General features: G+C 47.2%; 1 protein-coding gene and 1 non-coding gene across 2 annotated transcripts in view; one reads left to right on the top strand and one right to left on the bottom strand.

Annotated features, from left to right (window-relative positions):
• Window positions 1-23,135, top strand: part of SYNE2 (spectrin repeat containing nuclear envelope protein 2) — a 313,984-nt gene extending 290,849 nt beyond the window's left edge. Inside the window, 16 exon segments of the mRNA XM_035727838.1 lie at window positions 5,470-5,657; window positions 6,152-6,302; window positions 6,607-6,789; window positions 8,404-8,541; window positions 9,618-9,812; window positions 10,945-11,227; window positions 11,711-11,779; window positions 12,725-12,864; window positions 14,948-15,062; window positions 16,112-16,314; window positions 17,324-17,524; window positions 18,502-18,630; window positions 19,949-20,140; window positions 21,165-21,251; window positions 21,728-21,777; window positions 22,058-23,135. Of these exon segments, the coding sequence (XP_035583731.1) occupies window positions 5,470-5,657; window positions 6,152-6,302; window positions 6,607-6,789; window positions 8,404-8,541; window positions 9,618-9,812; window positions 10,945-11,227; window positions 11,711-11,779; window positions 12,725-12,864; window positions 14,948-15,062; window positions 16,112-16,314; window positions 17,324-17,524; window positions 18,502-18,630; window positions 19,949-20,140; window positions 21,165-21,251; window positions 21,728-21,777; window positions 22,058-22,253 (2,520 nt within the window). The 3' untranslated portion in view covers window positions 22,254-23,135.
• LOC113910582 lies at window positions 4,659-4,777 on the bottom strand. The gene has a single exon (XR_003516099.1). It is a non-coding gene; the product is annotated as a 5S ribosomal RNA (ribosomal RNA).
• Window positions 23,136-27,955: the final 4,820 nt, after the last annotated feature.

Raw genomic sequence — 27,955 nt, 5'->3', positions numbered from 1 at the left:
TCATCACACTAATCTGGTGGGGCTCATTGATGTCACAGACTTAGCAAATCCACTTTCCTGCCCTCCCATCAGCTCACATTCACAGGTTCATTCTCATATGCAGTACCTGGAGCTTATCTTTATTTCTAAAATTAAGTTCATAGTAGCCTTTTGGTAGCTTTCCTTCACCTTCATCATTTTTTTCTTAGACCCAGGAGCAGATTCCACTTTGACTGTATAAGCAATATTGTTGTCAAGAGGTTCTCAGATGCGTTATCTATTTTCTTCACGTTATCTCCAAAGCCTTGGTGTTTGCTGTCTGTCAACACACAGGAAGATTCACCCACATGTAACAGCTGCTCTTAGAGAAAGAATTGGGGGCTGACCCTTTCTCACAGATTCAAGAGCAGAAAGTGATGATAAATTAATGACAAATTCCCTTGAGTTCAAGTCGATCCCTTTAATGGCAATGAGTGACACCCCCTGCTACCATAAAATAGAGCCAAGTATTTGATATTCCTCTTGACTTAGATCTTTATTCAGTCTATTGCTATTACTGTTTGTAAACGATGCCTATTCTCTGACATTCAAATTAGTATGATTTAGCAATGCTAGGAAGTAAAAATACTGGTATTGGCACTTAGCCGCAGAAATTTAAGTATGCCCTTTCTGTTGAGGTCATCGCAATTCTGTCTTGGTTTTGTGGAAAAATGAATACTGATGTAAGTACCATGTTAATGGACATTGCGGAGATTTTAATGCCATTCTCAGTGAAGTCACAGCTACTGGACATTATCAGCTTTATTTGCAAGTTTGATCCACTAAGAAGAATTTCTTGAATAGTCTCTTTACAGATAAGCCTTTACAAATAACAATTTACCATGAGTGGTGAGTTTTTTCGGGTAAATAGTATAGAAACTGAGTATATTTTTCCTCTTAAAGAAAGACTGGCTAAATTTGGCAGGGGCCAGTAACATGTGTTAACGTTTTATAAATCTAAGGTGTGCCAGAACATCATTAAATTGCAGGGCGTGTATTCCCCAAAGGCTACAGTTTGGTGGCTGCCATCCTCCTGGCCTTGTTTGGTCCTGTTTTGAAACGGTCCATAATTTCGCCTCTGGTTGATTTGAAGCTTCCCTCTTTATAGAACTCAGGATCACTATCCTGGAATTCTTATCTCATAGTAATCCACAGCAATTTAAGGAGTTGGTGTTCAGGACTACCATTACTGGTAAAGAAGTTAGGTGTACAAGCTTTCTATGATTGCGTTAACAAATTACCGCAAATTTGGCAACTTCACCCAAATTTATTATCTTACTGGAGTTCTGGAGGTCAGAAATCTGACCCCAGACTAAGATGAAGGTGTCAGGAGGGCTGCATTTCTTTCTGGCAACCCTATTGGAGAATCTGTTCACCCTTTCTAGCTTCTGGAGGCTGCCCACATTGCTTGGCTCATGGCCCCTTCATCCATCTGCAGAGCCAGCAACATTGCATCTCTCTGTGCTTTTCTGTCATGGCCCCTTCTTCCTCTGACTGACTCTTCTACCTCCCTCTGCCACTTTTAAGGACCCTTGGGATCATACTGAGCCCACCTGAATAATCCAGGATGTTAAGATCAGCTGATAGGCTACATGCCAACAGAGAATTAAGGTTGCCAAACATTCACAGGTTCTGGGGACAAGGATATGGACATCTTTGGGTGGCCAATATTCTGCCTACCACAGATGTCCTGAGGAAACTTTCAGTATTTTTTTAAAAAAAAATTTTTTTTTAATACCCAGACCAGACCTTGAAGCCTCCGTCAAAACCACAAAAAAAAAAAAACAGAAATGTGTCACACACAAAAATTATGCACAAGCCATTAAAAAACAAAAAAACACCTTGTGTTTCTATAACTAAATAAGTTTCATGATTATTTCCAGAAATGAGACTTAAAAGCTTGGGATCACCTAGTAGTGCCTTCTGCAAAATCCCTCAGTCCCCAAAAGTAATTAGGAGCTGTGCTTCCCAGATCCTCATCGTAATGTTCTTGGGAGCACCCTAGGGAAGAAGTCAAACTCTACCCGAGTCCTTTTTGTTTCTCTTATGTAGAACTCCTTGGGTAACAAGGGTTATATTGTTATTTTTGTGAAATATATCATCTTCAAAATGCAAAAAGGAAGTGGTAGCAACATTTGTAACACTTTTAAACCATGAACCACTTGCATTAAGACTTCCACATTTCTCTCCTGTTTTCTTTGGCTTCCTGATTCCCTGTGGGTGCCATATGGTAACATTGCGAGAGAGTGCTGTTAGTTACCCCCCATTCTGTATTTACGAATAACCCCCTTCCCAGCAGGTGCGCTCAGCTTCATGCCAACCTCCTCATAAACCGCTCTGCTCCACGGGCTTGCCAGCCTAAGCCCCTCCCCCAGAGTCGATCTGGAGCCACCACCCCACCCACCTCCGGTGATTTTTCTGCCCACCCACCCCCTCCCCCTCAGCCCGGCTTCACTTTCTTCTTTTCCCCCTTTATCTTGTTTTTCTAGTTCCTTTTGCATTCTCCTCCTTCCTGGTTGCATTCTCCGCCTCACTCTCTAGCTGTGGATCCTCCTCATCATTTCCCCCCATCCCACCCCACCCCCAACACCTACTCTTCCCAGTTTCAGAGCTCTTTGTCACCTACTCAAGAACAGAAACACAAAACACACAAGAGTCGGGGAGCCTGTTTCCAGAACCATGGCAAAAGTCTTTAACATTTTTTTATGTTTCTTAAGTCCTGTTCTTCAAATTGTACTTGAACAGTTCTTGAAATCTAATTATTGTGCATATTCCTGCCTCAGTGGGAACTAGTGGTGAGATGGTTTTCATAAAATGTCACTCATTTAGCACTTAAATGGTTTGCATTTTCTTTTAGTATTTATTTATTAGAGAGAGAGAGATAGCGAGAGCAGGAACACAAGCAGGGGGAGTGGGAGAGGGAGAAGCAGGCTTCCCGCCGAGCAGGAATCAGTGGGTCATTCTGCAGTGTTTGAAAAGTTTGTTTTGGAAATTTTGAAAATTTTTGAATTTTTTTTAACCAAAATGTTGATGGTCTTTTATAAACTATCGTAGAGCTCATTTCTTGCTCCCATTCGCCCTGTGTATTAATCAGTTCTCAATAGCCATTTTGTTCCTTATATATAAGCTGAACAAATAAGGTAGAGAAACTGCAATGAGCCTACTAAAATATGCAGCCTTCACATTTATCCATAGACTAGACTTTTTCAGTACTTTTCAACCAGATCCTACCCAGCCCTACCAGGTGAGGTCAGGGACGGGTACCATTTTTCAGTTAAAATTGTCACTATTCCTCATTTAGCACCAATGTTAGGATTGCTTATTTATTATTTTAATAAAGTCAAGAGACATCAATGCCAGTAAATTTTAGGAAGGCTCATGACAATTCTCTGAGCCAACAAGAATTCTTAAAGCTTGAATTCTGTTTAAACCTGGTAATTACAAAGCTGGTGCTTGCATGGACCCCAGGAAGACTTCTACCATTTGTCCTGGACTGTTGAGCTTAAAAAACATCACCCTGTTCATTTCTCTTCACAGGACACATAGGGTGACAAACTAAAAAACACATTTTTTTTTAAAGTTTATTTTTTAGTAATCTCTACACCCAATACAGGACTTGAACTCATGGCCCGGAGCCCAAGAATCACATGCTCCTCCAACCCAGCCAACCAGGCACCCCTAGAAAACACATTTTCTTACCATAACTTTGTGCTGCTTGTCTTTAATCAGTTAGGATCCTTTTAAAAACTGCTTAATTTAAAATGTGGTGTGAGTATTAACATTTTCTTCTTTCATATCCACCTGGACAGAGAATGATCAAAATTGTACATTTATCAGAAGAAAAGTAAGAAAATATTAGTCTAGGGGCACCTGGGTGGCTCAGTCATTAAGCGTCTGCCTTCAGCTTAGTCATGATCCCAGGGTCCTGGGATCGAGCCCCGCATCAGGCTCCCTGCTCGGCGGGAAGCCTGCTTCTCCCTCTCCCACTCCCCCTGCTTGTGTTCCCTCTCTCGCTGTGTCTCTCTCTGTCAAATAAATAAATAAAATCTTAAGGAAAAAAAAAGAAAATATTAGTATTATCTGATAACAGTAATTTCCAAAATTATTAAATATTGAGGTGACCTGGCGTGAGCTTTACGTTGCGTTTCTGTAGACCGTGGCAGGCAGTTTATAAAATAATCTCTCCTGTAAACTGAATTTTGTTGAATCCAGAGAGCTTTAGTTAACAGTGGCATATTTAGCTTTGTCTTTGTTATTTCTCCATGATGTAATTTGGATACTAAGATCAGTGGCATGCTCTGTTGTAACCTGTCACAGAATTCAGGTATCTGGAGAGGCCTACTTCCAGTTTGCAAAACAAACAGGCTCCTCGTCTCTCCCTCCTCCAGCCCTCCCATGGTGTGCAGAAGAAATATTCTCAGGGTGATACCTGAAAATGCTGTGTTTATTGTTTTTTTTTTTAAGATTTTATTTATTTATTTGACAGCGAGAGGGGGAACACAAGCAGGGGGAGTGGGAAAGGGAGAAGCAGGCTCCTCCCACTGAGCAGGGAGCCCGATGCGGGGCTCGATCCCAGGACCCTGGGATCATGACCTGAGCCAAAGGCAGACGCTTAACGGCTGAGCCACCCAGGCGCCCCAAACCTACAGCACCTGGTATTCCCAGGTGGTCTCCCATCCAAGTACTAACCTGGCCCGACCCTGCTTAGCTTCCAAGATCAGACGAGATCGGGTTCGTTCAGGATGGTATGGCCGTAGACGCTGTGTTTATTGTTAAACAAGTTTTTCATTTTTCCCCATAACCATGCATTGTCTCCTCGTGAATGCTTTTTCCTGAATCCGGGAGCAGCACCATCACCGTCACAGGACAAGACTCCAGAGAGACTCTGCCCCCTCCGTTGGACCCCATCTGTTGGGGAAGTGGGGTCTGAACTCCCAGACTCTTCCCTGGGGCCTATGGAGCCTGAGGATGGGCATGATTTGGGGTGTGTGTGAAGATGGCACAAAGGTCTCAGTAGATTTAAGAATTCTGGGACCCATAAAAGGTTGAGTTCTGCTCAAGTTTTAGGTCCTGCTGAAGGGACTCCCAAGGAAGACTTCTCCGGAGCCATGTCTCAATGGGGGGCCCTTGCATTCAGGTGGTATGGGGTGGATCCCGTGCCTCCCCAGAATCGGTGGGGGAGTGGGCTCTCAGGAGAGGGTACTCCTGCTTTCCCACCCCCTCTAATCAGTTCAGGTAGATCCCAGGTGTTGCCATGTGCAGGCTCTGTGCTACAGCACAAGGGTTGCACAGAGATGAGAGAGACACAGTCCTTGTTGCTGATCAAGAGGTGGACACGCACCTGGGCCAGAAGAAGGGTTGGGGGGAGTGGAGATCCTCTGATGCCAATCATCGCACCACCACCACCACCACCACCTTCTCAAGGTGCTCTGTACTCTGTTCCAACCGTAGGACCTGCAGCGAGACATCGAACAACACAGTGCAGGGGTGGAGTCTGTCTTTAACATTTGTGACGTCCTACTGCATGACTCCGATGCCTGTGCCAATGAGACGGAGTGTGACTCTCTCCAGCAGACCACCAGAAGCTTGGACAGACGCTGGAGGAACATCTGCGCCATGTCAATGGAACGGCGAATGAAGTAAGAACCGAGCTGCCCCTGAACGTTAGAAACACGGTCGGCCAAACCCAGTGCACCCTTCTCGTCTCAGTGGCAGTAGCTGTGTTCTGTTCGCTTCACTTCCAAGGCTACTGGCAGAGAAGGCTCTGTAGGTGTGGTCATGCTCATGCAGTGAATTATTCAAGGAAAATATGATCGGGGTAACGGCTTTCCCCAGCAACCCATGTCTCGAGGTGTAACCATGGCTGGCCCTGGCTACGAAACAGCGGAGGGAAGCCCTGTCTCCTGCTGGTTAACCTCTGTGAGGCAGGAGCTTTGAGGGGCAGTCCCAGGAGGAAGGTGTCCTGACCAAGAAGGGGATGTTTGCAGTTATTTCCTGGAAGAAGGATATCAGGGTCTCTCCCCCAAAATGTGCCAGTGCCAGGGGTGTTGGGAATGGGACCAGGCAAGGGAGGAAAAAAGAAAGCTCACGGCTGAAACGGATGGCTTATATTGAGATGCTCTCCTCCTGTCAGAATTGAGGAGACGTGGCGCCTGTGGCAGAAATTTCTAGATGATTACTCCCGCTTTGAGGACTGGCTCAAGTCCGCCGAGAGGACAGCAGCCTACCCGAATTCCTCAGAGGTGTTGTACACAAATGCCAAAGAAGAGCTGAAGAGGTTTGAGGTAAAGCCCCCTCCAGCCCGGTGCTCCTGATAAGCAAGCCTCTCAGGCTGGCTTTCCCCACCTGCGGCCAGGGCCGCCCAGTCCACAGCCCGCCGGCAGCTGCTAAGACGGCTTTGCCGGACGAGACCAATCCATGCCAGGCGGCATGCGGTGAACTTGAGAGCCTGTTCTTTAGCATCAGCGCCGGGGAAGGGGGCTCTCTGTGGCCATTTCAGCCTGGGGATTAACGTCGAGAGCAGGGCGTCTGGGGCCGGGGAGGGGGCGTGCCGGCCTTGGCCCTGACGCGCCCGTCTGTGTGCCGCAGGCCTTCCAGCGGCAGATCCACGAGAGGCTCACGCAGCTGGAGCTCATCAACAAGCAGTACCGGCGGCTGGCCCGGGAGAACCGCACCGACACGGCCAGCAGGCTGAAGCAGATGGTGCACGAGGGCAACCAGCGCTGGGACAACCTCCAGAAGCGGGTCACGGCCGTCCTGCGGAGACTCAGAGTAACCTTCTCTACGTCCCCCGCCTTGTTTGTAGGCCGTCGGGGAGAAGTGACGGGCGGTATCAGGCTTGTAGCAAAGCAGTGGGTAGATTTCAGTTCAGGCCTCAGGTATCTTAATATTCTTCCAACCGGCCTTCCCAGGGGTTTAAGCCAAAGCTGCCAATATTCCTGTCTTTGGTTAAGAGGTTATTTACCTAAGAATAGACTTCCGAGACAGGGCCCGTTGGTGTGATTTGTGGTACCAAGCACATCTTTTTCCAACCTCCATAAGCCCTAGAGGTTTGCACGTTGGCTCACAGATGGCCCATGGGGTCTGGGCCGCTTCCATAACCAGGTCGGGCTCAGGGCCTTCTAGGCCCGGAAAGAGGCTCACCTTGCCCTTTTGCCCGTTTTTGTGTGTCCCACTGGTTCTTGCACTATGAGAGATGTAGACAAAGCCCCCTCTACATTGTGGAGCTTAGGGACAGTGATTACCCCCCAAATTTCAGGGCGCATTGACCTAACCTCAAAGGCTGGGGTTGATTTTTGAATGTAGACGTTCACGTAAGATTTGCGTAAGGCAGGAGACACGGTATGTGAACCTTTGTGAGTCTAGGTGTAAACTGACGGGACCCGTATGGTTTGTGGCTGCAGGAAGTCATTTTATTTATTTTTTTTTTTTAAGATTTTATTTATTTATTTGAGAGAGAGAGAATGAGAGATAGAGAGCACGAGAGGGAAGAGGGTCAGAGGGAGAAGCAGACTCCCCGCTGAGCAGGGAGCCCGATGCGGGACTCGATCCCGGGACTCCAGGATCATGACCTGAGCCGAAGGCAGTCGCTTAACCAACTGAGCCACCCAGGCGCCCTGCAGGAAGTCATTTTAATCCCTGCTTCTGTTCTCAGGGCAGAACGCTCTTGAAATCATTCTAAGATGAGGAGAATCTGGGCTTTTTTTTTTTTTTTTTAAACCTCTCAGGAAGAAATGGGCTAGCTTTTCAGACAATCCCCGTGCATTAATTTATCATCCTGCGGATTTGACTGTGACCAGTATAAACCTTCATTTGGCACTGAATGCTACATTTGTCTGAGAATCTGCTGCCCATCTATGAGGTAGTAACTCAAGAGGCTTCCTTAATTAAAGGCGATAAATCTGGGTCTTTCTCTGAGGGAACACGTTCAGGATTACCTGAAATGGAGCATTAGACCAGGCTTAACCCTGAGATCAGTACTTTTCCATCTTGAAGCTACTATTTCAAGCCAATAGCTTCCACAGAAGGCTTACAAGGTAAAGGCAGGCAAGGTGCCTGGACGTTGAGGGGGATCCTCAAAGGGCAAGTTGGGAAAATCACTGACTTAGGGAATTATAGAATTTCAAATGCTAAAAGGACCTTCGACATCATAGTCAACATGCCCACACCCTAATTTGCCAGTGAAGACAGGAAGACTCAGAGAAGTTGGGGGGCTTGTTATCACACAGCCAGGACCAGAGCCCAGGCTCCTGACCCCACACTGGCCCCCTGATGCCCTGTGGACCTCCGGGGGTACCCTTTCCTCTTAGCCAAAAACAACCTTGTGGTCTACCTGGACTTTCTTGTGCCCTCAAAACAAATGAGACATTTTCCCCTCTTTCACAGCATTTCACCAACCAAAGGGAGGAATTCGAGGGGACCAGGGAGAGCATTCTGGTGTGGCTCACAGAGATGGACCTGCAGCTGACCAACGTGGAGCACTTCTCAGAGAGTGACGCCGATGACAAGATGCGCCAACTGAACGTAAGGCCTGCTTCGTCGGCCCCTCTCAGAAGAATGCACCTTTGCAGGGGAGAGCTGGCCAAGGACAAATGTCACCTGATACCCTGAGAGCAGATTCCAGCACTGAAAGCAGCCAGGCTGTACCCACTGTGTCCTGCAGGGTTATGAGCAAGGATACTATTCCTTACAGTCAAGGGGCCATTGGAACAAAGCTTGTTATTCTTTGTCATTTATAATCATCCACGGGGAGAACGCTCTTTAGGTTCCAAACAGAACTTCATAAGGTGCTCTTTACCCAGCTTTCGAGTCTGAGTGCAACGGTGGGGGGAGGATAACAGGAGGAGCATCTGTATCAAGAGTGGGGCCAAGAACAGATCTCATGTCCGCTCTCCCAGATATCTGTATTTCACTTTCACTGTGATTCCCTCCAAGCTTGGCTTTTTTTTTTTTTTTTTTAAGATTTTATTTATTTATTTATTTGACAGAGAGATAGTGTAAGTAGGCAGAGTGGCAGGGGTAGGGAGAGGGAGAAGCAGGCCCTCCACTGAGCAGGGAGCCCAATGTGGGGCTTGATCCCAGCACCCGGAGATTATGACCTGAGCCGAAGGCAGACGCTTAACTGACTGAGCCACGCAGGCGCCCCTCCCTCCTTGGCTTTTAAAAGCAATTGAAAAATAGAAATGTGTCTTCCCTAATATAATGGCACCAATGAGATGATTATTGTATCAGCAGAAGCAAATGCCCGTGGGTGGCTTATTCCGGGAAATTTTCTGTTTCCATCAAGCGTCAATAAGGCAAGCTTTCTCCCTTACATCCAAAACCGGTAAATGTCCCTCCCTGCCAAACTTTTAGAATTATTTTAATTGGAAAAGTCTGTTCCCAGAGGGAGAGGGTGGGAAAAAATCACGTACAGTCATTTTACAGTATTCGATCTTGTCACCTTGTTAAAAATCAACAAAGCTCAAGTCCTGGGTGCAGGGACAAGGCATTCGGTGACATGGGGATGCTTTTTCTACAGCCCAGTTAAAAGAAGCAGATGCTGGGTCCTTGGGGAAACTTTCCTTCTTTGAAATCCTTCTTTCTCCTATTCTGAGTAGGGTTTCCAGCAGGAAATTACATTAAACACCAACAAGATCGATCAGCTCATTGTCTTTGGGGAGCAGCTGATTCAGAAGAGCGAGCCGCTGGACGCCGTGCTAATCGAGGACGAGCTAGAGGAGATGCACCGGTATTGTCAGGAAGTCTTCGGCCGGGTCTCCCGCTTCCACCGCAGGCTCACCTCCCATGCCCCGGTAAGGGCAGTGCCACCCTCACTTGGGTGGCCTCCGCGCCACTCACGCTTGACCTTTGACCCAATTTTTTAAAAGAACTGGAACACCTATGGAACGGGTAACTGTGATGTATTTTATGGTAAAAGGGAGGGAACCTATTAGTTTTATTTCAGCTGTTATCACTATGGAGTCACACTTCCTTGGAGGCTCCTGTTACCCCATGGAAGGAATGGCACTTCCGAAAGTTCTTGCTCCTCTGACCTGTTTTCCACGTGTTCCTCAGGACAGGGCTTGCCCAGCAGGTCCGGATCCTGAGGATACGGGGATACTTGTTCTCATTTTGCGTACAGTAGTAACTTGGGGATGTGTTGGCCTGTTCCTCTTAGTGTCTGGGAACTTTTAATACTTGTGCCTTTCTGGTGCTTTGTTCTCACCTTTGAAGTGACAACAGCACCCGTTTTCCAAAGCAACTGTGTAGTTTCCCTTGACAGAGGGACCTTTTGGGAAGTTCAGGTAGAGTTCAGGCCATTATTCAATGTTCATTGCCTTCGTGCGCCAGGAGCTTTCATGATGACCATATTGACCAACACAACTGGCTATTTCTTCCTTCTTTGTGTCCCCAACTGGCTAACTTGATCGTTATTTCTTCATCAGACCTAGCCTTAAAAATTACAGTACAATTCCCTCATTTCTAAACATAGCAGTTTTTAGTCCTTTTTCTTCGACCGAGGCACTACAACATAGGAAGAGTAAGGTTTTGTATCCTGGACAATAAATTGAGGATAAGAAAGAACCCCCTTAATGGCCTTTAAATATTTTTTAAATGTTCTGATTGTTGGAGTAAACCTGCCACTAACCACCAATGAAACTTTGGCCGCCATTTCTTATTTTCTAGCTAAAGCTATTTGAATTAGATCACTAAATTTCAGATTTTTCCAAGGAAAAATACAGGTTCTAGGGCCCACGCTAGAGAGTCTAAATTAGAATAATCACAAACAAATCCCTGGGAACCCGATTCTTTTTTGAAAGCCGCTGCAGAAATGCCGATGGTGGCCATTCCCAGGCACTGCTAGACAGACAGGCCCCCGGTGCTCCTCACACCGCAACAGCCTGTAATCTGGTTCATTCTGAAAACCGGACATCCCCGCTTTAGGGCTTGGAAGAAGAAAAAGAGGCCTCGGAGAATGAAACGGACATGGAGGACCCCAGAGAGATCCAGGCTGACTCCTGGCGTAAAAGGAGAGAGAGCGAGGAGCCCTCATGTCCTCAGTCCCTTTGTCATCTGGTGCCCCCGGCGCCGGGGCCCGAGCGGTCTGGCTGCGAGACACCTGTCAGCGTGGACTCCATCCCTCTGGAGTGGGATCACACAGGGGACGTGGGGGGCTCCTCCTCTCATGAAGATGACGAGGAAGGCCCGTACTACAGCGCACTGTCAGGTAACGGCCCCGGTCTCCAAAGCCCTTGACATCGACCCGCTTGGTTACGTTTTTTAGCACCTTAGCAACACGGCCAACTCTTCTTATGTTGTGTCCTGCTCACTTTGATTTACCTGAGAGTGGCTCACTCCTATCACAGGCGGAATGAAAGGGAAAAAGAGATGAAATTCACCTTGGGACATGAAGGCTATTCCTGGATGGCTCCAGCTGTTTGGGAGGCTCATCAGTGAAGTTTTCCGTTGAGTTTCTCAGAGTATTGGTAGATCGTCTCCATTCTTTCTGTGGACTTCCCCACTCCCACTACTGCTTCAAACAGTCAAGAGTTGGCTGGAAAAAGAATCCTTTTGGTTTTTTAAAAGCTTTTTAATAGAATAAAGGGTAGTTACTTTTCTTCTCCCAGCTGACAATGTTTCTACTGTTGTAATACTTGGGCATTCATCTACAGACGCCTGCAGTGAGGAAAATGACATTATTCTTTTTCAGATGTAGAAATCCCTGAAAATCCTGAGGCATATCTTAAAATGACCACAAAAACTTTGAAAGCGTCTTCTGGTAGGCCCCTGCCCATGCATGTGTCTCAACATGGCAGCGTCCTGTGGCGCACACTGCATCCTAAACCTCGCTCCCATGTCATGTCTGACCTCTGCCTTCTGTGGACACCATGCGCCTTGGTCCTTGTGTCATGGTGTATTTGCACTGCCCTACTCACCATACCTGCGTACTCCTTACAAAACCCCACCCACACAAGAGCAGTCTCCACACCATCCCTCTCCTCCCCCTGAGGCCTGTGCAGAAGGGAATTTTTCATGGTGCCTTTTAGAGTTTTTATTCCTCCCCTCCCCTCCATCTAACAAGTTCTTTGGCATAGGCCAAGCTTTCTTCATGGTGGCTTGGTTTGGAACTACCTCCTTCCTTGCTTATGGTGTTTCCTGCTGGGAAGAGGATGGGTGGGTGGGGGTAAAGGGACTGTTGCACTTGCCAGAGGAGAAGAAACCTTCCTTTCTTGACTTGCAGCTCTAACCTTTGTACCCTGGCCCCGTCCGCCTGTGCAGTGGTGGGGTAGAGCCGTGAGCGGCCCTTTGGTCCCCAGGTCCATCCCGATGTTCACTCTCCCCCACTTCTGAGAGGTCTTCAGTCCTCTTGGCCGCCAGCCCTGGCCTTGTTGCCAGTGTCCCCACCACTAGATGCCCCGGCTCTGAAAGGCCACTCATCCTGCAAAAAAAATCATACGTTTGTTGTGCTCCATTGTGAACCCATCTAGTGAAGGCACAATGCTGCTCAGTTGCATGATTCTCATTTCATTCCCTTCTGGGACATACTGACATTTTGCAAACATGCATGCTTTGCAAGGAAAGCTGCAGAACTCATATTATACTATAACCTGATGCCATGTTACCCATGACCTTTTTTGTGTAACTAAATATGAATCCTTTGGTTGGAGAGAACGGACTGGCACTTGCTCTGTTTTTTTTTTTTTTCTGTTTTTTTTTTTTCCAGGTAAATCCATTCCTGAGGACCACTCATGGCACGTTCCTGACAGTCCTTCCCGCCCCAAGCTTCGCTACAAACAGATGGGAGGTGATGGCAATGTACAAACCATCCCCTCAGATTCCAGCAACCCTTGTAAACCAGCCTATGTAAGTCTTGAGTGCACTGAGAATATAACCCACGTGCATGAGTAATATTGAGATTTTTAAGAGAGAGAGGGTTATTGGTGTTTGCTGCACGTGCTTGCTTTCCAGGCATATTTTGAGCTGGTTTTCCCATGGTGACAGTGTCTCTGCTGAGCTGCCTATACGCCATTAGAACCCTGGCAAGACAGACTGGGGTTACAGACTGGTTTCTGGCCAAGACCACAGTCTTTGTGTATATTGACATGATGGGGTGGTGATTATTACTGTTGAGCCAGTCATCCATGCAAGTAGTGGGGAAGCAAAGCACCAGTTTTCCCGAGCTGCTCCTGAGCTCCCAAACTGTGTTCCATTTACCTTTCGACTACACAGCCTATTCAGAATACTGTGACTTCATATTCAGGAAGATTTGACTGTGTGCTGTGGTAGACATGGGTTTGACTCCTAACTCTATCAATAAACTGCTCTGGGGCCGTAGCCCTTTGCCTTGCCTCTGTAAGCCTTCCTCAGCTGAGGATAAACCTACTTTATGTAATTGTTAGGACTGATTTGTAGGAAGGTATAAAGAAGGCCCTGACACATGGCCACTGTTACTATTATTACCATTGCTACCACATATGGTTTGTTGTTGTTTATCACAGTGACTGTTCCTTCTTCACTGTGTTTTCCTCAGGCAACATGAGTCCTTGGCATGCTCTGTCAAAGCAGCTGTCAGGGGCAGCCAGCCTAGGATTTAATGTTGGCTCCAGATCATCCCTAGTACAGAGAATTAGTGACAAGCGAGTTGAAATTAAAATGTCTGGGTGAGCTTTTATTAGTCAACTTTTAGACAGACCAGAGCAGTGTGAGCATCACTGGAGTGGTCCTCAAATTGCCTCTAAGAGTGAATATTGCTAGATAAATGGAGAGGATTCTGCCTGTATAAGTCAGACTCAAATCCTTTGACAGCGGGCTTTCATGCCTGATTTTCACGCCGCCTCATGCTTAGCAAGCAGTTGTCAGTTTTCATCTCTCCGTTTGGATGCAGAACAAGACCTGACAATCTGGGGGAGAGGGACCCTAGCACCTCACCTTTGCTTTGTATGCAGGGCCACCTGGTTTGGCCTCTCCCAGTGAATAAGCTTGTGTTCTCACCTGGCCAGTTTCAAAAGTTCCACCCTTTTTTGTGTGTCTGAAACCAGGCATGTCACCAGAAATCTGAAGGGTTTTTTGTTTTTTTTTGTTTTGTTTTGCATTCCACACAAGTAGGCCATATGGACACAAACCAAAGAAAGCGTGGCTTTTCTAAAAAGGACACATTTATTTTTGGAAAGGCCTGAGATAATAATAGCCCAATGAGGTCTGCGCTAACAGAAGAGTCAATACGTGCAGTGAAAGATAAATGCTTGGTAATGAATGGCCCCTGGAGGCAGATTTGTGCTCTGTGTTTCCAATTCCTGGTGATAATCTGCCAGCCAGCTCTGCAGAGTGAGTGACTAGCAGGGAGGACTGAATTTTGCAAAACACTGTGCAAATGTGCAAGTGAGCACACAGTAACAGCCCGGCAGACCAACAGTGATTTTTAACTTGTTTTGCATTGTTCATCTGAAAAGTGTTCGGAAGCCCCAAAGTAGGCTATTTTATTTCCAACCCTGACATCTCACCTGCTTCCCCACCATCTCGGCCTTTACCAAGCCCTTATTTCTATCGTTAGCGCTGCTTACTTATAAATGCACCCAATAGGGGCGCCTTGGTGGCTCAGTCGTTAAGCGTCTGCCTTCGGCTCAGGTCCTGATCCCAGGGTCCTGGGATCGAGCCCCGTATCGGGCTCCCTGCTCCGCGGGAAGCCTGCTTCTCCCTCTCTAGCGCCCCCTGCTTGTACTCCCTCTCTCGCTCTCTCTCTCTGTCAAATAAAAATAAAAATCTTTAAAAATAATAAAAATAAATAAATAAAAATAAATGCACCCAATACGCTAAAGAATCTCCATATTAATAGCAAGTTACCCTTCAAAGGAAAGAGGTCCCATACCTTCATTACTATGAACTGAGATACTCTTCACACAGCCTTTGAAGTTTTACAAATGGTAACATAAAAATGGGCTCATTCTAGGGAAAGCTGCTGTTATCCCCGGACACTGATGGTGGTAAAGAAAGCTCCAGAATCTTGAATGGCAGCTCACAGCAGGAAGACAAAGGCCTGGCCACTCTCAGCGGGCAGCAATCAGGTACAGTTAAATTAGGCCATTGTCAGGACAGGTGAAGTCTGTACCTTGGGCTAGCTGAGCATTGACTTTAAGTCATTGCTCAACAGAACATTAATTAAGAATTGAACAATTAGGGGCACTTGGGCGGCTCAGGTAAGCGTCCGACTCTTGGTTTCAGCTCAGGTCATGATCTCAGGGTCGTGAGATGGAGCCCCGTGTGGGACTCTGCATTGGGCAAAGAGCTTGCTTCACATTCTCTCTCTCCCTCAACCCCTCCTCCCCTTAAGAAAAAACGAAAACAAAACCAAAAAACTATAATCCGCCCAAACAGCTAAACTTAGCCTATGGCAGCCAGTGTTATCTTAGAACCAGCTGACTTCTGCGGCGCCTGGCTGGCTCAGTTGGTAAAGCGTGCAATTCTTGATCTTGGGGTTGTAAGTTCGAATCCCACGTTGGGTATAGAAATTACTTTAAAAAAATTCTTTTATAAAAGCAAAAACAGAATCAGCTAACTTGTATTTATGAACAAACTCCTAAGCTGTTTACTTTCAAAACTATTCTTTAAATATTGACAGAATGAGCCTCATAGGATGAAGTGCATGTTTTAATGATGTCACTTGTATGTAAAGATCAGATATGACTATGATGACCAAAGAGTTGTCAGGTGTCTCCTCGTGAGACAGGTTCACTGATTAGAAAAGTAATGACTCAGCTAACCCCAAAATCAAATAGCATTGACTTGATCATTCATGGACCAAAAAAGAAAGTGCCCTAAAAACAGCATAAACTAAAATGCTGAACTTGGGCCCACAGTGCATGTTGGCAACACCATTGGGTCTCCTACCCCACTGCCCACCTCATTCCAGCCTTTGCGGGCAGGTCGTGGCACAGGCCTTGAACCAGAGCAAGGGAAGCAGGCTATTCCACGCTCCAGGGGAAGTGGGGGCTCCTGCACCTGAGCCTCCAGCCAGGTTCATCCCCTACAGGTTTTCTCACCCTGACCCTGGACTAGTCAGAGGCAGAGAAACCTGTGGGTGCTACTGCTTTTCATGGATGACATTTTATTCCAGGTGCCTTTGACAGATGGGAGCTGATTCAAGCCCAAGAACTTCACAATCAACTCAGAATAAAACAAAACTTGCAACAGCTGAACTCTGAGATCAGTGACATCACCACTTGGCTGAAAGAAACGGAAGCAGAGCTAGAAACGTTAAAGACAGCGCAGCCGCCTTCTGATATCCGGGAAATGGAGCTCCGAGTGAGGCGGCTCAAGGTGAGGGGGAGGCCTGGAGGGAAGAGGGATTCAGAAGGTGCATGCGGACGCATGATCCACAGGATCAGCAGGTCCCATCTGTCAGGGGTGTGGGCAGCAAGCTGCAGACAGGTATGGTAGCAGTCAGTCTGTCCCATCACTGGCAAGGACGTGGAGGCAGATTTCTGTTTTCAGAAGAGCATCTGCACATGATCCCAAAGCCCCAAGCAGCACTGGGGAGGTGCAGCTCAGATCCCCTGTGCTGGAAAGATCTGACTTCAAAGACCCGCTAGACTCTTACGGAGGTGCTGGCGGCCACTGCCAGGCAGCTTAAAAACACTCTTCCAAACTTTGCTGTCCGGGCTGGTGGTAGAGCGTCGAGGATGGGGAGAAGGACCAGCTCACCTACTGATGAATTCTGTGGCCTGATGTGGTTACTCTGTTACACAGAATTTGTCACCCACATAGTCAGGCATTGCCCCACCAGAACTAGCCAGGGAGCAGGGGAGAGGGGCTGCTTGAGCCCTGCACTTCAGGGGTGCCCTGAGCATGAGCCTGAGCTCCTAAGACGACCCAGGGCAGCAGTTTGGGGTACCCAGGCAGTCTTCACATTGGTACTCTTATTTTCCTTTGTGCATTACTATATCTGGGATTACTGTTCGTCCTAAGGAATAACACTTCTGTGATATCTAGGGGCCCATGCGGGATAACTGTGTATACTTTATCTGGAAGACTTTCAATCTAGTCCAGAAATAAGCCAACCAGGGCTCAGGGGGGTGTATTCATGGCTCTGGTTGAGTAGGCCAGCCAAGAGACAGGCCTCTGCTGCCAGCCTGGCCAGCCAAGGTTCCTGACCTTGCAAGGCAGCTCCTCACCTGATGCTGCCCAGCCAGTTACAAGCAAGGTCGCACTTGTGTCTGTGGCCACAGCTCAGAGAAGCGTCTGGCAGATCCGTGCCCCGCAGAGGTTCAAATGAACCCCACATCACTATTTTCAGAATGCCTAACCCAGTCTTTTTTCTCTGCGGTAGGAGATCTTAAAAGCCTTTGACACCTACAAGGCTTTAGTGGTCTCCGTGAACATGAGCAGCAAGGAATTTCTGCAGACGGAGAGCGCGGAGTCCAGCGAGCTCCAGGGTAGAGTCGGCCAGCTGGAGCTGCGCTGGGACGCGGCCCAGGGCGCGGTGGAGAGCTGGAGAGAGGGCTTACGGCAGTCCCTCCTGCAGTGCCAGGTACACCGGCGCCAGGGTCCGGTCCTGGGCACAGCCAGGGCCCACGTGGGTGGGAGAAGCTGGTATTTTTATCGTCCTCGGGCTGCTTTGGCACAAATAGGCTTGTGTGAGGGAAATATGCTTTACCATTTGCTTCCAAAAGGCCCAGCTGCTGTCCAGAGACCTGCTGCTGGCCCTGGGTCTCCTGTTCTGTCGCCCTGGCCCACTCCTAGCATAAGGGTTCCAGTGAGCATTCCACTAGGTCGGAAATGCCACACCGCACTGCCCCATCTCTGTCCTTTGGCCAGGAAGACCTTATAGTAGAGTGATTAAGAGACCTGGCCCAGAGCAAGGAGCGGTTTAACCCAGCTCTAGAGCTTTAGTAGCTGTGTGACTTTGGGCAAATCACTGTGCCTGCTAGACCTTGGTTTGCCTCATCTGAAAAATGGGAATAATCCTAGTCTTTACCTCATGAGCTTCTTTTTAGGACTAAATTCATATAATCTTAGCCCAGCACTTGACAGGTGGTAAATGCTCATCCCGTGTTAGCTCTGACCCCATCTTCGGGAACACAAGCCCACCAGCAAGCTCCCATGCAGCCCTGTCCCTGGGCCACGCCCTGTCCCTGGGCCACGCCCTGCCCTGTTGGGGTGTTTCCCTTTCCACTGAATCCAGCAGATTTGTCATAATTTGTGTGGTCTTTCTATGTAATAGCTAGGGGAGGGGGGATGGGCATTCTGAAGCCCTGCCTTTCTGCTAGCACTTTTCCACTTGACAAAATTCATACCTCCCAGGACTGTGCCAGCCGTATCCTCTTTCCTGCTTTCCATTCTTGTTTTGGGGCCCTGGCATTTCATTTAAATCTGGCCCTTATATTCGCTGGACAAAGACGAGAGAAGCAAATACTATGAATGCCTAAGCCAGCAAGCTGCTTCTCAGCACACCTTCCTTTACAGAAAAGGCAGCGCTATGATGTGTGTATGTGTTTTCTTTTAAAGGACTTCCACCAGTTGAGTCAAGATCTGTTACTGTGGTTAGCGAGTGCTGAGGGCCGGAGGCAGAAGGCTCAGGTCCCAGACCCAGAGGCAGACCCCCACATTCTCCTGGAATGTCAGGAAGAGCTGATGGTAAGTTTCTTCCTAAGGGCTTCTGCGCTGCCCCTGCCCTCTGTCAGGTGCATACTCAGGTAGCCTTACCTAGTGTTCCTGGGAACGATGCCAGCATGGCATCTCACGTTCAGGTTGTATCTACTGAGCATCGCCTTGTAGTTTAGCAGGATGACTTGCAGGGAGGAAGAGCCATGGCCAAAAGCAGGAAGTCTTTTAAGACTGTCGGGAATTGGGGACCTAGGTGTTTAGCAATATCCTGAGATACTTAAAGCCATTTGATTGGAAGTATTTTCTCCTTTGGGAATAGGACTCATTGGCGGCGGGGAGAGGGGGCGGGGGGCGGAAATATGCTCAATTACTCCACAGACGCAATGAGCTGCAGGAGTTTTCTAAATGAAAAGTCTTACTTCTTGGAGGGTAGTGGTGTTTTCATATATTTATTTCACTAACTAACCAGGTGACATTCTTACCCATAAATTTGTATGTGGTTTAATTATAAATAAAGTACTGGTCATTAAAAATCTTCTTATACACTAAAATCTTTGCAAAGCCCCACTCTCAAGAGCAGCGCTCCCCAACAAACTTTCTGCGGTGAAGGCAGTGTTCCATACCTGTGCTGCCTGGTACAACAGCTGTGGACCACGGATGGCTGTTGAGCATGGCCAAGGGGCTCTTGTGACAAACTGAATTTTTAATTTTAAATTAAATAGCCCCATGTTGGGGTGCCTCGGTGGCTCAGTCAGTTAAGGGTCTGCCTTCGGCTCAGGTCATGATCCCGGGTCCTGGGATTGAGCCCCGCATCAGGCTCCCTGCTCGGTGGGAAGCCTGCTTCTCCCTCTCTCGCTGCTTATGTTTCCTCTCTCGCTGTGTCTCTCTCTGTCAAATAAATAAAATCTTTAAAAAATAAAATAAAAAAATAGCCCCATGTTGTCTAGTGGCTACCCTATCAGACAGCAAGCAAGGTAATCGACAATTCAGGCTGATTTCACAGACGTGTGCCTTTATTTCTTAAGCTATTTCCCAACTTACCCAGTTTGGATTTTTCCTTGACCTCCTCCTGCGGTGGACAAAGATCTAATCTTTCCCTCACTTCTTTCCTCTAACTCCTCCATCCAGTTGTCCTCAGAATGAGAAGGAATAGAAAACAGGCAGGGTGTAACCTACCTGCTGCCTAAATGAGATGCTGGGCTTCAGGACACACACACAGGCACATAGAAGCAGTAGAAGGTTCTGGACGCAACCCCCACCCATCATCATCCCTGAGCTTTCCTGGCACTAAGAAAGCCACTTCTGGCCACACGAAGCAGCTATTTCTCACGCTTTTTTTTATTTTTAGCAACTGGAAAAGGAGCTCATGGAACGTCAACCTCAAGTAAACACCTTACAAGAGATTTCAGACAGCCTCCTTATTAAGGGGCATGGAGAAGACTATATTGAGGCTGAAGAGAAGGTACATGTTATTGAGAAGAAACTCAAACAGTTACTTCAGCAAGTGTCCCAAGACTTAATGTCCTTGCAGGGATGCCAGGTGAGTCCACTGTGGCTTCTAAATCGAAAGATGTCTTATTAGAGGGCGCCTGGGTGGCTTAGTTGGTTGGGCGACTGTCTTCAGGTCAGGTCATGATCCTGGAGTCCCGAAATCAAGTCCCGCGTCGGGCTCCCTGCTCGACAGGGAGTCTGCTTCTCTCTCTGACCCTCCCCCCCCCCCTCGTGTGCTCTCTCTCTCTCATTCTCTCTCTCAAATAAATAAATAAAATCTTTAAAAAAAAAAAAAAAGTCTTATTAGAGACGAATAGGAAGGCAGTATGGCAGCCTTGCTGGCAAGGGGTGGGGGGGGGGTGTAAGCACATCACTGAGCAGAGTCTCAAGTCCTGCCCCTTCCTGGCTGTGCGGCCTTAAAAAGTTACACAGGCTCTTCGACGCTGTTCTGTTGTTTGCAAGGGGAAGACAGCTCTGTAGTGCCTACGTGTCCATATGGCTGGCATATGAAAAACCAGCCTAGTCCCTCTATCATTTCTGACTTGCCTTCATGCCAAACAGCCTTGAGAGTCCTCTTTACTGCCCTGGTCATTGTCTTCTGACCACTCTCTCCTTTTTCTACTTTCTTCTCTTTAAAACGTGATCCAACTCCAAACAAACCCAAACCGTAGCCTCAGCCGACTTAGAGCAGACCCGCCCCGTCCATGCTGGAGTTACATTTCGGCTCTAGCGTGTTGATGGCCACGTGATTACACCTGCACACCTGAGCCTCCCGGCCCACTGATCCTGTCCCTGTCCCTGCAGCTAGACTCAGTCTCCCCCAGTGTGTGCTGTGGGTGTTAATGGAAGCGGTTGGCCTTGCTTTGCCTGCTGCATTCCTTTTTGTCTGGAAAAGTCCCTGTTCGAGTGGGGAGTGAGAAGAATAGAAGAGGTCCCCTCTTCCAGAAAGATCTGAGCTGGGGGAAGGGGTGAGTGGAGCAGTGAGGAGTCTGCACGAAGCATGTTTTTGTGCTCTCGAGACTCTTCAGAACCTTCTCTTTCCCTGAACTGAACCTTTGGGGTGTGGATTTCAGAACCCAGACCCATCTCTGCCCAGCTGGGACGAGGTGGACGCCGGAGACCAGCCGCCAGCAGCATCCGTGCCAGCTCCACAAGCAAAGGTGAGAGCCCCTTTCTGCCCTGAGCACTGTGGTGGTGATTTTTCCAAGTTACCCAGGGGACGGGAACTGGAGCCTCCCACGGCCCCATCCCCCATTTCACGACAGCACAGATCTGCTTCCACCTGCTGGCCAGTGGAGAGGCTGATGCCAAAGATTAAAGAAAACTGACCCAACAGAAAGGCTGTCATATCAGCTGCTCTTCACCGGAACTGGAGTAGGTTGTGAAAGAGGGGAGCTCTTACAGTGTCGTTAAAGGGGCTCCCCGATTTCTCCATTAACAACCAGTCAACAAACGGGAACGTGAAACTGCCAGTATTGCTGACCTCGTGGAGTATAATCTCACACGCATTACTCTGGGCTCAAAAGCTTGGCAGGAAGATGACCTAAGGAAGGTGTATAATTTAAGAAAGAAGGATGTTTTATCCTGGCCTGAGCTCACGGTCTTCAGTTACTAAACTGGATTCTTTTGTACCCAGCAGTTTGGAGCAGACAGAATGACGACAGACAAGAACAAGCCGGAGAGCAGGTAAGGGGGCCCTGCAGCGAGTCCCCTGTTGCCCACATGCACCTCAGCAGTCTTGCCTGTCCTGTGCTCTAGGTCTTCGTACAAAACCCGCTTTACTTGCTTTCTTTGGTCTGGAAAGGGCTGGATTGCTCTCCCAGGACCGAACCTCTGTCGTGGGCCCCGCTGTAATCTCGGCTCCTGGGGGGAGTCTCACTTGACGCAAGCGGGGTGTGGGGTCAAGGGGGGCGTGAGGGTGGCCCCCGGCACCTCATGCTCAGCTCTCCACCCCGTCTGTTGGCAGCTCCCGGCCGCGGCGCTCATTCGTGTCGCGGGTGATCAGGGCCGCGCTGCCCCTGCAGCTGCTCCTGCTCCTGCTCCTGCTGCTGGCCTGTTTGCTGCCCTCGTCTGAAGAGGACTATCGCTGCACTCAGGCCAACAACTTCGCCAGGTCCTTCTACCCCATGCTGAGGTACACCAACGGGCCCCCCCCCACCTAGAGGCCCCGCCCGGCCTGCGGTGCTGCACCACCAGCCCGTTCCCGCGGGTGCCTGCCTCATGGCCCCAGACCAGTCGAGTTGGTCGGTGAGTGACCCTGAGCGTTGGCCTGGCCCAGGGACCTGCTGCTGACACCTGCTGCAGACACCTGCAGCTCCGGGTTCGGCCAGAGAGGGCGCTCTCAGCACCCGGGGCTCTGCTTCCAAAGGCTGTTCCTCCCTGGGGGGCAGGGAGCCTGGGCCGTTTGGCAAAGCCTGTTGATTGGTCTCGGGGTCTCTGGAAACTGCCGTTTCCTGAAGAGCCGAGCACTTTGTGAATTCTGATTTATTTGTAAGACACTATTCAGATATAGCTAACATGCTCACTGAATAGTGGCGTTCATCACGTTACCGAAACAAGCAGATTCCATCTTAGAAATGGTTCAGACACTCACATGCACCCTTAGCTGATTGATTGAAACAATCATATTTAAAATGTTTAGAATTAATTTCACTCCAATCAGCTAGCAATCTTGAGCTGCAAGTTATAAACCAAAATGTTCTGTTCTGTACTTAGGTCTGCTCTTTTATATTGCTTTAAATTTTTAAAGAAATTATATTGCATGGATGTGGTTATTTGTGCATATTTTTTAACAATGCTGAATCTGTATGAATGTAAACTTCGATTTTTAAAAAAAAAATCCGATTTTAGCTTGAGCTTTTGACTAATGTACAGTAAATGCCAAACTACTTGATAGGGAGGTTTTTGTAAGTTAATTTTATAAGACTTTTCACCTTTAAAGTCATGCTTCGGGTATTGTTTAGCTGTTTGGCCATGGGGGTTTGTTACAGAAACTTGAAGCTATTTGTGGTATGTACAACTCAAATATTTCTCATTAAAACAAAAATACCCATACTTGTGTTGTACTGGATTATATTACAAATTAAATGTTATACATAATCTTCCATAGAACAAAAATTATTTTAAAAATATTTGGGATTTATCGGTCTTAATTCTAAGCTAAGCTTTATATTCTACTTATTTAACTTTGTACAGAATAACTTAACGAGATCTACAATCCCACCACTTGTAGATGTGGAGATTATCCAGTGTGTGACCCTCCCGTGCTGGAGGCAGTGATGAGGGCAGCATGGCAGGGAAGGTGGGTACAAAGGGAAGGATCATTTCACCCAGATTGTTCTATTCCCAGCTCCCCAGATTTTAATAAATGTTACCGGCAAAACCACCTGCCTTCCATAGAATTCCAGTACCACTATTTCCCACTAAAACAAAAAGTGTGATTAGAAGTCAACCAGTTCCTGGGTTAACTGCTCCTAACCTGCATCTTTTTTTGTTGTTGTTAAGATTTTACTTACTTATTTGACAGAGAAGAGAGCACAAGAAGGCAGAGCAGCAGATAGAAGCAGACTCCCCACTGAGCAGGGAGCCCGATGCAGGACTAGATCCCTGGACCCTGGGATCATGACCTGAGCCGAAGGCAGACACTTAACCGACTGAGCCACCTAGGCACCCCTAACCTGCATCTCTTGACACTTGGGAGACACCACTGTCCTAACCGCCACCTCAGTCATTGCTCCCTCTCTTGCTCTGCCAAGCACAAACCTCAGGGAAGCCAGGGAGGCTTGGCAGTAGATGAAGACCAGACTCCCAGTGCCAGCGGCCCCTTTTGTAGGTCAGACACCCCCAGGACGTGTGCAGTTCCTAGGCAGCTTGATGTATTGGTACCAGTGGAGGGGAATCTGTCTTCATTTTACCAAATTGATGAAAGTGATTGATAGGGAGAAAAATGGTACTTTGCAGTTTAAAAAAAGTCTTTTGATGCTTTAAAATAATTCATTTCTTTTCATGGATTAACAAAAATCCCAGAGTGACATTTAAGTGAAAAATGTCACCCCAACTCTTTCTGAGCCACTGAGTTGGTTAGAGGGTTCTTGCCCCAGTTCTGCCAGACGCAAAAGGCAGAATCCCTACCTCCTTCTCTTCGGACTGATGGTTCTGGAAACCCTCGACTCTGGGGCAAGTCAAAGTTGCAGTGAAAGGAAAGTGTCTGCATTTTAAAGCCTAACTACGCACATCTATTCTCAGGATAAAGGTCTTTGAGTCTTAAGTCTATACTCCAGGCTTCTGGATCCTACCCTTACCCCTAGCAAGCCTTTCTTCACTCCAAGCTCAGTGTATTCCCAGACACTTGTTATGAGATAATCTGTTTTACACCTTTAAGAGTTTTTGCATCTCCTATTTCTCACACGCGAGGGAGATTTTCAAATGACTACTGGCATTCAGATCACTTCAGTATGAATGAATGACTTTTCTCCCCATCCCTAGTGGGGTGTCATACTGACTTATTACAGTAATTACAGAAAATCTACCCAAATAATTGACATCCTGCATACCAGGACTTTGATATGTGTGGGCTGCATTTTACTTGAACACACAGTGTCTGTGGTCATCAATCACAAGGGTGAGATGAGCTGACCAAAGATTAAATTGCTACTGTTAAGTCTGGGGCACCTGCGTGGCTCAGTCAAGCGTCCGACTCTTGATTTTGGCTCAGGTCATGATCTCAGGGTCATGGGATCAAGCCCACGTCAGGCTCCACACTGAGTGCAGAGTCTGCTTGTGATTCTCTCTCCCTCTGCCCCTCCCCCTGCTCACGCACACTCTCAAAATCTTAAAAAAAAAAGTTTCGACAGCTTAAGACCAAGATTCTTAACCCTCTTGAATTATAGGCAAGCATTTATGTACCTTTCTCCAGGAAGAGTGTCATGGTTTTCATCAAATTCTTAAAGGGTGCTGCATACCTAAAATAGAATTCAGAATATAATGGGAACACTGACTACTTAGCCTAGTTATTGCAAGTTCTTATATTCCCAACAAATACATTTTTAAAACCACAGTTATGAAAAACACTTTATTTAGCTTACATCACATTAAACTTCTTTCCACAACAGTTCCATAAATATTAAGGGGACACAGCAGAGGAAAAGCAGTACCTGGAGGAATGGAAAGCAGACCTCAAAACCTGCTTCCACACAACAGCAAACATTCATTTGTAAAGACCCAAATGTACAAGCCTGCTTAGTGGTACAAAGCATTCACCTGAAAAAACAAGGTAGAGCCGCCAGTAGGCTCTGAGGTAACACAGGACCACTGAATCATCAGTTACAGAACCACGAGTCGTGGCATTCAGACACCCAACACAGAAGCACAAACGTAGCAGCGAATGTTGCGGTTAGCAGGAGCCGCTGTGGGCTAGCGTTAGCCAACCGTTGCCATTCCCATAAAGGAAACCCCCCAGCACCTAACAGCCACTGGCCTCACAAGTGAATATGATCCTTGGAACTCAAAAAAAAAAAAAAAAGGATCCTTGACTCCAAAACAACAGAAGGGTTAGAAGATCACATATTGCAGACAATGCACATCTTCGAGCTGCCACTGGAGCCAAAATTCCAGCAACTTTGAGCGCTATAAAGAATCAAGGGCATGTGTTGCACACTATTGTATACCAAACTCCACAGGGAACCATCAGTACCTAAAAGGTGTGAGCATTTTACGGGGGGAAGTTTCCAAGGAACGTACCCCACTTCCGTGCATTTGGGAAAAGCAACAGCAGAAGAAGGTGACCAGGGTGCCACTCACTAGCTTATGAGCCCAGGATGGAAGGACAGGAACGATCTCACTGTTTTTTCCGCCTGTTCTATAAGATTTCATGCAGACCCCCATCTCAGCTGAAAAGACAGGCTCTACAGGGTCAGTAGAAGGTAACCGTACCTTGAATGTCTGTTAGGCACGGACTCTCGGCCCCAGCAGCAGACTCAGGGAGGCAAGTCCTGCGGCAGCAGACCTAACTTCCTGTCCGAGTTTGGCCAGAAATAGTTTTATGACCTCGAGCAGGTCAATTTCCTGCTCTGGGCTTTAATTTACACATGTATACAAGATGAGACTGAACTTCTGGGTCAGGTTTGCAAGCTGTCACTGAATCCACAGGGTGTTGTGGAAATTGGGAGGACCCCACTTAAGCCAGAAAGGCCGTGCATGTCAGACTGCAATTGATGCGTGCATTCTGCAGTCGAAGAACATCTTTTTAGGGGCGCCTGGGTGGCTCAGTTGGTTAAGCGTCTGCCTTCAGCTCAGGTCATGATCCCAGGGTCCTGGGATCGAGCCCCGCATTGGGCTCCCTGCTCAGTGAGGGGCCTGCTTCTTCCTCTCCCTCTGCCCGCAGTTCCCCCTACTCGTGCTCTCTCTGTCCAATAAATAAATAAAATCTTTTAAAAAATATCATCTTTTTAGTGTTGTTAAACTAAGCTGCAGGATCACCTTCAGCACTGGAACTCTGCCTCTGCTCGGCTGTCACTTGCTTCCCTGTGGGACCCTGGGCAAGTTTGCTTATACTCTCTAGTTTCCACAACCAGAAACTTAGGATCGCAGTAATTATTATTAAATGTGAAAGTATGAGGCCTTGAGAAGTAATTATTAAATTATTTCAAGATCAGTTTTTAAAAGGAATGAACTAGGAGAAATAGCACCTGCCAACTGTAAACAAACAGGAAATAGTTTGAGTATTGGGGGGGAACCCCACCCAACTATATTTTATGTATTATGGATAAGTGTAGAAAAGAAAAAAAAGAAAAGCAGTAATTATTATTAAATGTGAAAGTATGAGGCCTATGTGTCTGGCACATGGTAAGTGTTCCACAGATATTATTTTTAGGTGCTAAAGGATGTATTTTTATCATTTCCCTCACATAGTCTTTATTATGTTTTCTAAAAGGTTTCTAGCAGCTTAAAGAAATGTGTCAAATCTTATTTAATAAAAAAAAAAAAACGTTTTGTTTCAAAATAGGCCTCAAGGCTAAAGGTTCACCTTGGATTTGAAAAGGTGTCTGTATGTGCAAGCTCCTTAGCAGATTTAAATAACCACCAGGAAAATTCTAGAATTGCTTCAACCTACCTTATATATATGAATATATAAGTAGCTCTGCCAAGAATTGGTAACTGATTTCTTTTTAATGAAATCTAGAATAACTGCCCTCCTAGCCGAGTTGGCAGGTGAAATAATGCAGGTAGAGACCATCTCACTGCAGAGCTTGTGTTGATTTTTGCCTTGCTTTTTTTTTAATACAGTTAAGACCCTCCAGATTTAAGTTCCCACCTCAATTTTTTAGGAAAAAAATCTCTTCAAAATTATTTTAGGGTCGAATCCTCTGTGGTTGGTCCCTGCGGACAGTGTGCAAGGGACAGGCCTGAGGCCACGCCAAGGGGCTGGGGGGAGGAGAGGAGGGGCAGTTAGGACACCCCAGGCTCGCCCACACCGGTCCTCTTTAGGGATTGCCAGCCCCCTCCCAAGAATCCGAGTGCACACTCTGTTCTAATGTTCTCTGTGTTAAGAATATTCCTTGTTAATTATTTCATTAAGATGTGTCCACGTGATCCCATATGAGACACTCATGTTTTTGGAATTAAGCCCAAATCTCATTTATCTCCCACAAATAAGTTTCTCACATTAAACAATAACTTGCAGATCAAAATGGAGGAAAGGAATCTTGCCACACAAGTCTGAGGCAAAGCTAAGGCTCACTTTTCCATAATACATAAAATGTAGTTGGGTGGGGTTCCCCCCCCCAATACTCAAACTATTTCCTGTTTACGGTTGGCAGGTGCTATTTCTCCTAGTTCATTCCTTTTAAAAACTGATCTTGAAAAC

The sequence above is a fragment of the Zalophus californianus genome, chromosome 6 (assembly GCF_009762305.2).
Source record: "Zalophus californianus isolate mZalCal1 chromosome 6, mZalCal1.pri.v2, whole genome shotgun sequence".
Taxonomy (NCBI): Eukaryota; Metazoa; Chordata; class Mammalia; order Carnivora; family Otariidae; genus Zalophus; species Zalophus californianus.
The sequence above is the reverse complement of the archived record's forward strand: the minus strand, read 5'-3'. Positions and strand labels throughout refer to the sequence as shown.